A 14967-nucleotide genomic window follows, 5' to 3' on the forward strand; every position below is an offset into this window, starting at 1 on the left:
ACTGTGCCTTGAACAGAACTAATTCTTTCTTGGCCTTGGATCCTTAACAGGATTTCTTTTTTTTTTTTTTTCTTGTTTTTACCAGTGTCAATGACAATGGGTAAAAAAGAGATACATATCTACTCTATAGACAATAGGCTGAGCTCAGAGACACAAACTAGAATTTCATGATATAAACTGGAAAATAAGAACATTACAAGATATTAATTCTGAGTTGGATTCAGTGGCACATCTGTAATCCCAACAAATTTGAGAGGCTGAGGCAGAAGGATCATAAGTTCAAGGCCAGTCTCACCAACTTAATAAGACCCTGTCTCAAAATTAAAAAGGACTGGGGATGTAAATGTAGCAAAGTGGTACAGCACCCCAGATTGAATCCCTAGTATTGGGGGGGGGGGAGAGGATATTAATTCTTATCTATTGTTAGGATAAAGCATTTTTATTTAATGCTTACACAGTACTTTAAAAATTTTTCAACTAATTAGTTTAAAAATTTGACTAGAATATTTACTTTTTGATAAAATACAAGTGTCATGCATAGATTTGGTCCAGATCTGTGCTTAAAGATGGCACAGAAAACTTGACATAAAGATGTTACAGGAAGTTAGGATGTTTTATGAAGAGCTTTAATCCCAGTTATAAAAACATATACAATTTTGATTTCTAACAAAATGAATTTCTTGAATTTCTCCAGGACCTGCAAAATCCCATCTCTGAACTGTTCCTCTACTACAAGACAAGGGAGGGGAAAGGGAAACTTAAGCCCTGTTCAAAAATGTACATAAGCCAGCAAGTAGTTTAAAGAATGTTAAGAACTTGGATTGTTTTAGTGTCCTATAGACTCTCACAAAGTGGTAGGACAAATGGAAGGATGAAAGTCTAGAACCCTGAAGAAAGTATAGTCCACAATTAAAAAGTCCATGCATGAAAGCAGAAAACTCAGTGATGTGTAGAACCCCTGCCTTACCGGTTTGCTGTGAGGCATCTACCAGAAGCACAATTTTTGATCTATTATCAGGACCTGCTGCATTTGTTTCTTTCTGAGTAGCTACATTTTTCACCAGCGGCCTTTTGCTTTTTATGTGCTGTTGTAAAAGCTGTTGCTGATTTAAGTCAAAAAAGAAAGAAAGAAAAAAGAAACCTATTCAATTTACTAAACATTATAGAATACACATCCATTATAAAACACATCTAAATGTATCTGACAAATTAGTGGCTCTGAACCCACGAGGAAAGGTTACTCTACTAGGTTTTCATGAAATTATCTGCTATTAAGCATAATTGGCCAAAATAATTTACTTTATACACATTTACATACTATTTTTCAAATAACTATTAATACTACTCTATTAGTTCATTTTTTATTTTTAATAAAAAATGTATATGTAACTGTTACTTGAATTTTTCATTTCCTCAATCAACAATAAATAATAAGGGTATAAATCATGTCATACAAAGGGTCATAAATTTTTACTTTAAAGGGCAAGAAAAAGCATGGTAACTTACTCCAAGGCTAAATTTGAGTTTCATGATAGCAATGATGTGCAAAAAATTCTACTTTGGAGTTCAAAAAGAAAACATTAAAAAGCTAATCCCTTTTTTCACTTTTTAAAGTTTGAGCATTTATTGTTTAATAGCAATTTACACAATAGAATTCTGAATTTAACTTCTTTAACTACCCAAGCTGAACCACTGGGAATGCATTTTGAGAAATCGTACTCTTTCAACATCTGGAAATTATATACTATTATCTTGTTTTCAATACTTATTTCTTTTCATTCTCAGAGGTTCCAAAAGGATTTCCCTTGGCCCAAACTGCTTCCATGAACAAAGACAAAAAGCTTTTCAAAGTAACCTCTGCTGATTGTTTGTTTTTTAATTTGTAAAAATTATGGCAGGAAGCAGCAAAGACTTCACTGAAGAAGCTGGGCTAAGGGAATCTAAGAAAAGCAACAACTCCTTGATGGTAATACTCACAAGATGTGTTGTCCATCAGCTGTGTTGCTGACTAGAAAGAGATTTTTCTTATTATTAGTTTTTTAGTTTTCATATTTAAGACCTCAACAGGAAAGCTGCCTAGAATAAACCTTAATTCTCTTGTAGTTTCAAAGCCTTCATTTTTTTTTAACTTAATCAAATGGCTGGTCCTGAATTAAAGTGGTTTCACATATTTCTTTCATTTTCTTCAGTCCTAGGATATCCTTTGTTCATATAATAGCAAAACACCTCTTAAATAACAAAGTGTTATTTCTACTAAAAATTCACAGGATAGAAACAATGAAGTTGAAGGAATCTAATGAATCATCAATGTTCTTTTCTAATGTCTCCTGATGTCTAAAGATTAGAATATCCTGAACTGCATTAGCCATTCAACACTGTAAGTACAAGATACATTTATTATTATTGATATCACTATGTAATTTTTATCACTAAATTAAAATAATTGGGAAATAACTGTGCATTATGTTTACATAAAACTCTGAGGGAACATGAAGATAACTATAAGTCTAAAAAACAATTATCACAGGAGAAATAAATTTTTAAACCATGAACCTTTTACATTTTATACTAGTGAATGAAATGTTAATTTCATTAATTCAGCATTAAAGGACAATCAATCCAAGTAACAAATTACTTATACTAGTATTAACAGCCCAAATATCAAATTTAAAAGCCAAAGACAGTCACTTACTTTTGGTACTACTGGCCCTCTGTTACTGTTTCTGCTTCGATGACTGGATAATGGGAAGACCTGTCCAAGCTGATTTGGACGCTCGGTGCATTCTGTGGTGATAGCATTTACAGTATTTGCGGCCTGAAAGGTGTTGGAGTAAGGTGTAGGAAAAGGATGATAGAAACCCATAACTTGGGCGCAGGGTGCTGGCATCAGTTGATAATATGTATACTCTGTAGAAACAGGTGGCTGAGCAGATATAATGGGGTAGGCAAGGTATGGTCCAGTAGGGTTTGGGTTGGGCTGCTGCCATCGTATATCATTATTATATAAAGGAAATTGCCTGCAAAACCAAATCAAAAAGGAACAAATCTATTGACAAGTATAAAGGTAATGCTAAAGCAAATCTTTCATCTCTTTTTTAATAAAAGAAAAAAATGTGGCTTCACAATAATTCTGAGAAAGAGGACAAATCATATAAATTCCTTTGCTATAAATAGAAATCATCATGTACCTATAACAATTTAAATGACAGTAGAAAGGAATCCATGCTGATAGTGTTATGACATTCCACATACCATTATTATTTGTACCTCTGCCCTCAACCCTGTCAAGACATTTCTGCTAAAAGTTAAACATCCAGCTACTGGGTCTGTAAACAATGTCAGTCCAAAGTTCCTGTCCAGTGCTAACAACTGTGACAGTCTTCAGCAAGATGCAGAGTAAGGTGATCATTGTGTAAGGTGATCATTACATGGGATGATTTTCTCCACCTCTCATTCTTCATGTCCATTTAGGGCTTCCAACTCCACTCCTATATTCCCCTAACTTCTTGGTTAAGTCCAGGTCTTCCTGGCTTTTCTCCCTATCGACAGAAGCAGGCTCCAGGTACAAAAAAGAGAAGAGGCAAAACTCTCCATTGACATCTTATCCTCAAAATTAGAGCTTCTTGTAGAGCAGTTGTTATAAACAACCAGCAAGAATTCTTCCTGTCTCAACAGCCCCCTGGCACTGTGGATGAATGAGGAATCCTTGAGAGTGGAGAATTGAAACAAGCTTTTCCTCACTCACTACTGTCATGGCAAAGAAAAATAGAAAAATGTTCACTACCATAATTCTAAAAATATTTAAAAATAATATGCTGGCTGGCTTACTCATGAATTCTCAGATTACTTGCTAAGACAAGAAAAGAAAACCAGTTAAATTTATCATACTGTATACAACCATTTTGTCAAACAGAAAAATATTACTGGTTTACAAAATCAACTCACACATTTTTCAGTAGGTCAAAGATTTTTAATATAATGCTAATTTTAATCAATAGTGATCCTTTAGTGTCTACTATTTGTCCAACCCTCAAGATTTTTTATTAAGAATCTCAGGATATTAACATGAACATTTAATATCTGAAAAGGTAGTTGAGTGGCCTCATATATCATACATCCAGAATTTCTCAAAACATTGTGCATTGGCACACTAGTGTGCCACAATGTGTTATAGATGTGTGGAAATATTGATTGCTTCAGCTCTCAAGGAAAGCTAGGCAGGGCCCATAGCCACCAGTTGCCTCATGCATTTATCCCACTGTGCTGGGGAAATACAGTTTTCTGTGTGTAATATAACTTGAAAAAGACTAAACGTACTTCTTTACAGCAATAAAATGAACTGAAGTTCCAATGAAGTGCCAAACACCATCACAGAAGGGCTAGCAAGGATATCATGACTACAAATTATATCCTAACTACTACTGTCTGAATTGCAGGCATTTTGCTAAACCATCCTGTGACTACAGCACAAACACTAAGTTTAAACCAAAATCAGAGTCTAGAAATATTTGCTAACTAACCATGAAAACTTGTATTTGCCAGTTTATGAGATTAGATACCTAATCTCAAAAAGAGATTTCTCAATATTGCATTCCTCCCTCTGGGGAAATTTATTTCAAATAAATTTCAATGACTTAATAGAGGGAACATATCAAAAAAACTCCATTTTCTCACAGAAAGAATGAGAAAATAACTCATGTTAACAATTTTCAAAATTTCTACATCATTTGGCTTTATTTATTCCTCTTAAAAATAAACAAAGGATTAATGTCTAAAAGTTACAAAAGAAAACTGAGTATGTTTTGCCAAGTTCTAGACCCCAACCCACACAGGAAACAATACAGAAAATAAATAAGTTACCTATTGGACTGATTTTCCTGAACAAATGGATAACATGTAATCAAGTAGCTGGGAATTGGAGTTGGTTCTACACCAGAAACACTTCCATTATCATTTGGGAGAGCCATAGGGATCATAAATGTATCAGGATTCTTCTTCTGGGGAATAAACGGTTCTACCTCAGCTGAAAGCTTGACATTCTTCAAAGAAAAGGTAGAATACATCATTAACAAATAAGCAAACAACTTAATAAAAATTCACAATTTAACAACAGAACAATCCCTCTTTAAAAACATTAATCAGAAAAGAACAGCAATGTCAATTTAAAATAACCGAATAATGATAAAGTTATTTAGACAAAGTGATCAATAAAATAAGGAAAAATTTATCATAGGTTACTACATTTCAATGAAATAATTTCTTACATAACTGGAGCCGTTAATCAAGAATGAAAGGAAGTCATACTTCAGTATCAAAAAACAAAGCTAACAGTAAGAAATTTTAAACTCTTCGGACAACATGGTTTTAACTAATTTTGCTTGAAGAAAGAAATCATTAAACAGTTCTGAATATAATTATATTTGTTTCAATAGTCTAAAACATATTTCTATCCATTTCAGGAAATTATATATTAGTATCCTTAAATTAAAAGGTAGGAAAATGTCTAAGATGAAGCAAACAAAAGAAACCTTAACACAAGGGGAAAAATTCCTCGTTCATAGTTAAGTGGGGAAAAAATGAGAACAACTTCAGTTTCTCAGTAGACATCTGAGCAAACTATACAATGTACTCCATTTTAGTTTCCTTTCTACTTTTTTATAAATCTATAGAGAAATTAAAAACATAAAATATAAATTACAGTATTTAGGGATGCACATATGAATGACAAAACTATAAGGAAGAGTAAATAAGATCCATAGATGTCAGGACTGGAACTACTCTTAGGAAAGAGGGAGCTAGAGAGCTTTTGGGGTGTCTAGCAAAGTTCTGTACCTTGACTGGGGTGAAACTTACAAAGTGTTTACCTTACAATGATTTATTAAGCTGTATGGAGTTTTAAGTAGTCATATAAGGGTTTTAAGTAGTTTTCTGCAGGAAATTTTTAACAAATTTAAAATTTTAAATTATAAGAATGTTAAAAACAAAGTAAATACTAGAAAGATATTAAATAATTTTTAGTGAAACAAGTTAGTGAAATACAAGCATTTTAACCACTTAAAATAATTAAAAGCAATGCCATAAGCAGAACTTTTCCCCAATAAACTCACTAGGGTGATATTAGAAGCACCCACCAAAGCACAATTCTCATTTTTCACAAAAGTAGTTAGTAATAAATCCATGAAAACTTAAGACAAGTCTTGATATGCTTAGTATGTAGCCTTTGTTCAGAAAAATTAAATCATCTATACAGAAACCAGTTTCTGTTCTAAGCACAATTCTAGATACTAGAGACCATTCTGTATGTAGAAATGCTTGTAGAAAAAGGGGGATAGAAAGAAGAGACAGAAATCTGAATAATATAGCAGTATTGATTCAATATCTTTCCTCCCCACCTGATATAACTTTAAAGTCTATATTTCTACTATTAACCAAACCTGAAGTAGTTACAGTCATAACAAATATTTGTGAGATTAAGTTGGCTCCTTGTGTTTTAACATAAGACAAAAAACACCTTCTAATGCTAATAAATTAGTAATTCTTACTGTGATATTCATTAGAACTCAAGATTTATTTGCATAGAGTATACTATATCAAACTAATAAGTGTTTCCCCAATTTGGGAAGAAGATTGACTTCCAATAATGATGCACAGATAATGAAAACTTGCTATATGAAATTTACACATATGCAAAAAAAGGAAGAAATTTAATTCACATTTTTAACTATATTAAAAATGTAATTTTTACAGGCTTGGGTTGTGGCTCAGAGGTAGAGCACTCACCTAGTATGCGTGAGGTACTGGGTTCAATCCTCAGCACCACATAAAAATAAAATATTGTGTCCACCTATAACTAAAAAAAAGTTTTAAAAAATGTAATTTTTAGGATTTCTTATAAAAATCAAAAAGTTCTTTTTAACATATGAAAACTCTCTCAATAGTTTTATAAATCTGGACTAGTATCTGTACTATATTCATTTTTTAAAGCAAGGGGAATGTGAGTACACCAAATAATCTGAAGTGAAAAAAAACCCATAGAAACAAAATGAATTTTTAAATAACATTTTTCCTGGGCCCTTTTCCCCAAAATATCCCCAATTTATCAATTACTTTGGTAGCAACAAATTCAAAAAGTGAAATGCGTAATTTATAACTAATGTCTGTACATATACACAGCATAAATCTTTAAAGTTTGTACTGGTTTTTGTTCTAAGGACAATTCTAGATACTAGTGTTCAGCAATAAAACAAACACTGAAATGACCCTTTGTTTTTAGCAAAAGAGAGAGAGCGTGTGTGGAGAGAGAGAGAAGCTGCTATAGTCAACAGCTGCACAAAAACAGAAGATGTCACTAGTAGGAACAGACTGACAAACTTTCTCCTATAGTTATAGCTCTGTATGGTCTCAAAAGTTGTTTATTGTGACTTTGAGGCCTTTAGTATTTATAAAACATCAAAATGCACCATCTGTTATTCTCAGACCTGAAGAGCAATAGTAACATACCAAATGAGTCTTAAAATTCCATATAATAAAACCCATTTAGATAATGTTAGGTAAACAGATTCTGGTAATATTTTGACATTAGAACAAATGGAGAAAAAATGTTTTGCATAGTAGTCAGAAAAATGTTTTAAAAATATAAGACAAGTTACTCAGTTTGAATTTCCATGTTTAGTATCTACTTTTGCCATGAACTATTTATTCTCTTAGGGATCAGAAATGTTATATCAGGGAGTTCTTTAAAGAAAAGAAAATATAAATATGGCATAAGTCTAAACTACACTGAATACAGTCTAGTCATTATTGTACTACTAGCTTGCTTCAACTATCTACATGGTAAAATTATCTTTATCTTTCAGAAATTTCCAAATTAATAAAAAATTAAAGTATTTTCAGACACCTATCTTTGAACACATATTTAAGCAGTTTCACTTATTTTTAGTTTTGTATATATGTAAGCAAATGTCAATAAATAAAATGTCTTTGATGTGAATCTAAAAATCCGATAAATTTTTTTAGAACATTAAACTATAAAAACCTTGCTTAGAAGAGATTATTAGACAAATGCACTCTGATCACCAAGAGATTATATAATTCAACAGATATGCATTGACCACATGTTCTGGAAAGAGAACTGCACTAGAGCAGTTTAAGGGAAATGGGCAAACATTACTAAGAAACACACATCAGCAGACAATGCATACTAAACTTCTCAGAGACAGAACCTCCAAGAGAATGCAAATAATTTTCCCAGATTAAGCAACAGAAAAAAGACACCCACTTAAAACTGAAGTAGAACATAATGCGACACTCTCCCACAGCGAAACTTCAGAATATGTACCACACACCCACAGAAAAAATATGATCATGGAAACCCTCCATATTCTATGTTAAGGTAAAAACATCAAATGTTAAAATATTTTATATCCCATACACAAAGATAAAATAAATGTCTTCTGAAGGAAAAAGAATTAATGTTTAAGAGATACCTGTTGGTTATGTTTTATGATTGCATTGGCTCATACTGAAAGTAAATCACTTGCCAAACCATCGTGCAGTTTGTCAAGACTTCAGAAAATACTGAGGAAAAAAAATCAAAGTATTTAACAGACTGCTCATTTGCATTCTTATTCACGTTTTTGCCCTTTTCCTTAACAGAGCAAATCTAATCCTGTTAAAATTTGATGGTACCCTTCTAACAACCAGCTTTCTAGATTTAATATTAGTTTTTAGATTATCTAATTTATTAATTTGTTTTTATATTTATCATCTTCTCTTGTTTTAATGGGTCTTTCCTTCTAATTTCTTGCCATGGATGGATAATTTCTATCTTCCTTTTAAACTGTTTAACAATGAAAGCATTTTATGACTATGCATTTGCCTCAGAGTATAGCTTCATCCATGTCTACAGGTTTTAATATATATATTTCATATATATATTAAATATTTTCTTTTAGTTGTAGATGGACACAATACCTTTATTTGTTTTTATTTTTATGTGGTGCCGGGGATCAAACCCAATGCCTCATGCATGCTAGGCAAGTGCTCTACCACTGAGCCACAACCCCAGCCCCCATTCTATATTTTTATTTCCTCTCTGACCTAAGACTTGAAAATGTCTTTTTAAATTTAAAAACAGGTATTTTCTCTAAATGAGCATGTATTCACTTATCTACTTTCTGATCATAAAAGTTTTGTGTTGGTTTTTTTTTTTTTTTTTTGGGGGGGGGGACCAGGGATTTAACTGATGTCACCAGTGCTTTTTAGTTTTTATTTTGAGGGTCTCACTAAGTTGCTTAGAGCCCCATTAAGTTGCTAAGGCTGGTCTTGAACTTGCAATCCTCCTGTCTCAGTCTAACCAGTTGCTGAGATTACAGGTATGCACCAACACCCAGCTAGTATTTTTTAAATCTATTAAGATAGGTCAATTATTTATACCTATCTACCCATATATACCCATATACAGTGTTTAAGTATTACTGAATAATAGCATTTTATAGTAACTTAGTTATTTAATACTGAGGATTAAATCCAGAAGAGTTTTACAACTGAGCTACATCCTAAGCTACGTCCCTAGTCCTTTCTATTTATTTTGAGACAGGGTCTTGCTTGTTTGAGCTGGCCTCAAACTTGGAATACTTCACAGTCTCGGTCTCTGGAGGTGCAGGTATTACAGGCATGGGCCACCATGCTCTGTAGTAACTTACTTAGAATACAGTATCTCTCAATAACCTAGGGGATTTGTTCCAAGATCCTCACCACAGATACTAAAATCCATGGATGCTCAGGTCCCTTATATAAAATAGCAAAGCATTTGCATATAACCTATGTACATTCTCCTGTATATTTTAAACCATCCCTAGGTTATTTATAATACCTAATACAATGTAAATGCTTTGTAAATAGTTGTTAAATAGTTTAGGGAATAATGACAAGGAAAAATGTCTCTCCATGTTCAGTACACACTTAAATTTCTCCCCAATTTTTTCAGTCCAAAGTTAGATTCAAAACTTATGGATACAGAGAACTAACTGTACAACAAGTTTGAAGTACTGATATTATTTGAAGTGTACAAATTATTTAAAGGGAACAGTTGTAAGTCAAACAATTTTGTATTCTTATTGGTGAACAACATAGCATGATATTACATGTATTCATTATATTTGTTCTTCTAAAAATTAAAGATATGGGCTGGGGATGTGGCTCAAGCGGTAGTGCGCTCGCCTGGCATGCGCGGGGCGCTGGGTTCGATCCTCAGCTCCACATAAAAATACAATAAAGATGTTGTGTCCACCAAAAACTAAAAAATAAATATTAAAAAATTCTCTCTCTCAAAAAAAAAAAAAAGAATTAAAGATGTAAGTAAAATCAGTAATTCTGTAAATTATTTTAAAATTATCTAATATTAATGTACTAAAAATTAGGCCAACATTTAAATTGTTTGTAATAACACAAAAGAGACTGTGAACCAAGCATGGTAGCACATGGCTTTAATCCCACCTATTTAGGAGGCAGAGGCAGGAGAATGGCAAGTTTGAGGCCAGCCTGGGCAATTCAGTAAGACCCTGTCTTTAAAATAAAACTGTTCTTTAAAAGGCTGGGGGAAAGGCAAGAGTTCACTAGAGGAAGGGACCACAGAAGGAGTGATATTGGCCAAATTATATTGTTATATTGTGTGCATGTACAAATGTATAACAACAAATCCCATCATTATGTACAACTATAATGCACCCTTAAAAAAAAAAAAAATGTGAGGGGAAATAAAGGGATGGGGATGTCTTTCAGGGATAAAGTGCTTGCCCAGCATGTGTAAGGCCCTGGGTTCCATTCCCAGTATCCAGAGAACAGAGAAAGAGTCAGGGAGAGAACTGCAAGTGTTCTATCACTTCTAAGCCCATGATTTATTAAATCTCCAACCACTGTTCCAAATTTCCTAAAAATAGAGACACTAAACATTTATAAACAAAATGAACTCAATGATTTATTCTTCACATCCCTTAACTTTCTTTTTAGAAAAATAAAATTATACCAAGTAACATCCCTTTTTAGAACATCTAACTCTAGCAGTTAAAATTTAGCTACCTTTTCGATTAATACAGTTTTGCTAAAAGAGAATACTCCCCAAATTCTCTTCTAGTTAGTTATAACATTCTTTCAAATGGTCATTATTGCAATTAAAATTATCCATCTAGCACTGTACTCTCAATGAGTTACTTTTCATAATCTTGATCGATTTATACAAAATGTACCTTTTTATAAACATTTTATACAAAAAGGAAATCTGCAAGAACAGCAACATGAATGTCTCAGACACAAAATAATTAGACCTTTTAAAAAGTAATTTTTGTGGAATACTCCAAGGACTTAATTAGACCAAGATGAAATGCAGAAAGTCTCCATTAAGTACTATTTTATAAAAATCAAACATCTAGCTGGGGGTGTAGCTCAGTGGTAGAGCACTTGTTTAGCATGCATGAAGCCCTGGTTCAATATCCAATACCTCAAAGAAATTTCTTTAAAGATAATAAAGCTTTATAAATTGCTCACCACTACAAGCCAAAACTGGTTTAAAAGGGGGGGGGGGGGAATAAAAGGGAATTCAGCACATACCACATAAACTTTTTTTAAAATTTATTTTTTAGTTATAAATGGACAGCATGCCTTTATTTTATTTGTTTATTTTATGTGGTGCTAAGGATTGAACCCAGTGTCTCACACATGCTGGGCAAGTGCTTTGCCACTGAGCTACAACCCCAGCCCCCACATAAACTTTTTAATGATTTGTACCCAATTTATAATTTCAATAGTAGGAACATAAAAGTATATTCCAAATAATCTGGAAAAAGCCATCACATTACTGTATGGTATAGTGAGAAGAATCAAGAACTCCACAAAGCTGAGAAATCTCAGCCCCTCATCTACAATTAATGGTTCTTACCCTTTTTCTCAAGAACAGACCCTTTTGAGAATATGGTAGAAAAAATGGAGTCCTGCCCAGAAAAATGCATATAAAATGAAGTGTGCTCTTTCTAGGTCAACCATATATCCTGGAATTGACTGCCTAATACATTAACTAAACAAAGACACATCGCTTTTCTGGATCTGTTTTCTGAGTATACAGGTAAGTGGGAGAATTCAAATTAATGTCTTTACGGTTAGGTTGGGGAAAAGGCAAGAGACCCTGAAGAAAAAAAAATCTTCAACAGAATACTTTCATCTCCTTCATGACTTCCCCCTACCCCCGCCCCTAGATCTTATATTTCTATAAAGCTTTAATAGATTGGACACTTTAGAAGAAGGTTGGATAAAAAATGAAGAGCTAAATAAATTGCTCATAACACCTGCTGTTAAGATAATCACACACAAACAGCTAAGTCAAAAGTTACCATCTAAATAGTTAATTACATTTCCTCTAGGATGAAAGGAACCATAAGTATACATATGGTGGCATTACTGGTTACAGTTCTAGCATCTCGGTGAAGGACCAAAATGTAGAACCTTTCATTAGTGACATACAAGGAAATGATTCAAGGAAATTTTCCTGTTGGTCAGTAGAACTTTGAAATCTCAGGTATTTCTGATAACTTCAAAAACAAAAACAATCCTTAAATTAAATCGGATACAGGCTATATAAAGAAAACTCCGGGGTTTTTGCAAAGAGCACATCAATTTTTTTTTTTTTTTTTGCTTGCACCATTTAATGAAACTCTGGGGCTTTCAGAGTTGGATTCATGTAAAGCTTTTTTTTTTTTTTTTTGGAAAAATTAAAGTTTGTGTAAAATAAAAAATGCACAATTTAGAAGCTGTGTTTTGCCTACTAAGAATTCGATTTCAAAGTCAAACTGGCTCTTACTAGGTCCAGACACATATACCAGGAATTTAGGAAATCTTGTCTCATTTATTCAACTGCTAATTAAAAATTTGTAAACTAAACAGCAAATCACTAGCCTCTCTTCTTCTTTCATCCATTTGCCTAATATATCCCTGTTCAAGACCTTGGAAGAGGGAATGGACAGTGAATAAACGTTAAGACTTCATCAAATTAAGTCGTTTCGAAGCGATCCTAAGACTGGAAAATACCGGGGGGAAAACTATTACCTTAGATAATTTTTTTTAACACTGTCACTGTTCCTGCCTCCCAGCACCTACTAGCATGGATAATAGATCTGATGCAATTAAAAATAAAACAGAACACTAATGGTACTATTTTGCGACTATGAAAACGGCCTTGGAAATGAACTCATCTTCCTATACCCTTAAAATATGAGCTTGATTTTTTAAAAACACTAATTACATTTTTTTAAAAAAAATAATTATATAGGAGGACATGGGGAAACTATAGCTATCGTTGCTTAAAAAAGAATACTTCCCTAAGCCACTACAAAAACAATGCTTCGCTCAACTGAACACAGACATAAAGGGCCCATGACACTCTTCATCTGTAGTTACCGCACATTCTGTCTTCCTAGGTGAAAAGCCTTCAAAAGCCTTTCCACCTTGAAAACGCATTCCAGAACTGAAGGCAAAGGAGCGGGGTTCACTGGAAGTTACAACCCCCGCTTCTCGGGAGGGTAGGGAGGAGTTGGAGCCCTCCGACCTCTGTGGCCAAGACCCGGGGAGAGCAGGGCTGGAAAGCCCCGAACCCGAGCAGCAGCTGCAACAATGCAGAAGAGCACGGCGCAGCCGGGCTGCCGGAGACAGGGTGGGTTCCCGCAGGAGCCCGAGGTCTCCAGCCGCCGGGCCTCACGTTCGGAGGCTCGGGCCTGGCCCGAGAAGCAGCAGCGACCCTCAACCCGTAGCCAAGCGGGCCCAACCTAAGCCCGCATACCTGGTCTGTTGGGGCTCGGTCCATGGCGCCTGCAGCCGCAACACGCCTGCTCTAGTAGGTATAAAGAGCGCCTCGGGCCGCTTTCTCCATGGCCCCCCGCTCAGGTCCAGGCTGTGCTCCGGACCTCCACCACTATCTAGTTATCCGCGACACCAAGTCGGCTACGCCACTGGCCGAGGAGGCGGCTCCAGCTCCGGGAGATGGAGGAGGCGGTGGCAAGCTCGGGGAGGGATCATCTGGGACGGAAGCCGAGGAGGGCCGAAACAGGCGGAGGCGTAGTCGGAAATGGAGGAGTGCGGAAGGGCAGGGAGGAGGGAGAAGGCAGAGCACGGAGGTGGGCCGAATGGCCGTAAATGACCCGAGCTGGGGCTGCTAGAACGCTGGCTGGCCTATGGGCTGAAGCCAGATGGATATGCACAAGAGTAGGTTCCTCGAGACACGCTCCTTCTTCTGACTTTAAACCGGAGAAGAGTCAGGCCACTCAGGACTCAGGACACCCGATGCCAGTGGTCGGGGACCTCAGAGACCCTTTAGGATCCAAACCACTTCTAAGTGATGTTAGAAGAGATTTTAGCCGTCCACTGTACATATCATCCTTCGTGTTACCTAGATAAAAGCAGTCATGACTAGAAAGAAATGAAAACAATGGAATCTTGCCCAAGAAAAATGCCTACGTAGGGTTGCTATCGATAATAAGCCCTGTTAGAAAGCTCCACAAATATTTATTGATTAATTAATTCCTTATCTAGATCCAGCCCCACCTCTAGGCTTGCTTCCAGTCTGATGTTGACCATCTCACAACCCTAATTGTATCCAGAATCTGTGTTATATTACCCAGCAAGTATGCTGCTTTCACTACTACACGTGTTGGTTATTCCTTTTAATCTGTATATCCTTGAAAGCAGAACTTGCCTTTAAACTAGCCACTTCCTAAAGATGGTCAGTTCCTTCTGGGCATCTCTTCAGATACAGCATTCAACATACACACACAGCCTCCCTGAAGAGTTCTTTCTTTCTGGTAAGCTCTTCGAGGAAGAAGAAATATAAACAGAATAAGCTAAATTAGACCCAAGTGAAGAAAGGGTAGAGTGACTGTTTTTTGGGTACTACTGAGGTAATCATGATTGGAAAGGGGAAGAGAA

The 14967-nt window shown here is 35.0% G+C and overlaps 1 protein-coding gene across 1 annotated transcript in view; it reads right to left on the reverse strand.

The window, feature by feature from the left end:
• The window catches only part of Secisbp2l (SECIS binding protein 2 like), a 59264-nt gene extending 45235 nt beyond the window's left edge, over nucleotides 1-14029 (reverse strand). Inside the window, exons 1-4 of the mRNA XM_027925999.2 lie at nucleotides 13826-14029; nucleotides 4861-5039; nucleotides 2693-3017; nucleotides 968-1103 (exon numbers count right to left, since the gene is read on the reverse strand). Coding sequence (XP_027781800.2) covers nucleotides 968-1103; nucleotides 2693-3017; nucleotides 4861-5039; nucleotides 13826-13849 — 664 coding nt within the window. The 5' untranslated portion in view covers nucleotides 13850-14029. The remainder of the gene's footprint in view (nucleotides 1-967; nucleotides 1104-2692; nucleotides 3018-4860; nucleotides 5040-13825) is intronic.
• Nucleotides 14030-14967: the final 938 nt, after the last annotated feature.

The sequence above is a fragment of the Marmota flaviventris genome, chromosome 2, assembly GCF_047511675.1.
Source record: "Marmota flaviventris isolate mMarFla1 chromosome 2, mMarFla1.hap1, whole genome shotgun sequence".
Lineage (NCBI taxonomy): Eukaryota > Metazoa > Chordata > Mammalia > Rodentia > Sciuridae > Marmota > Marmota flaviventris.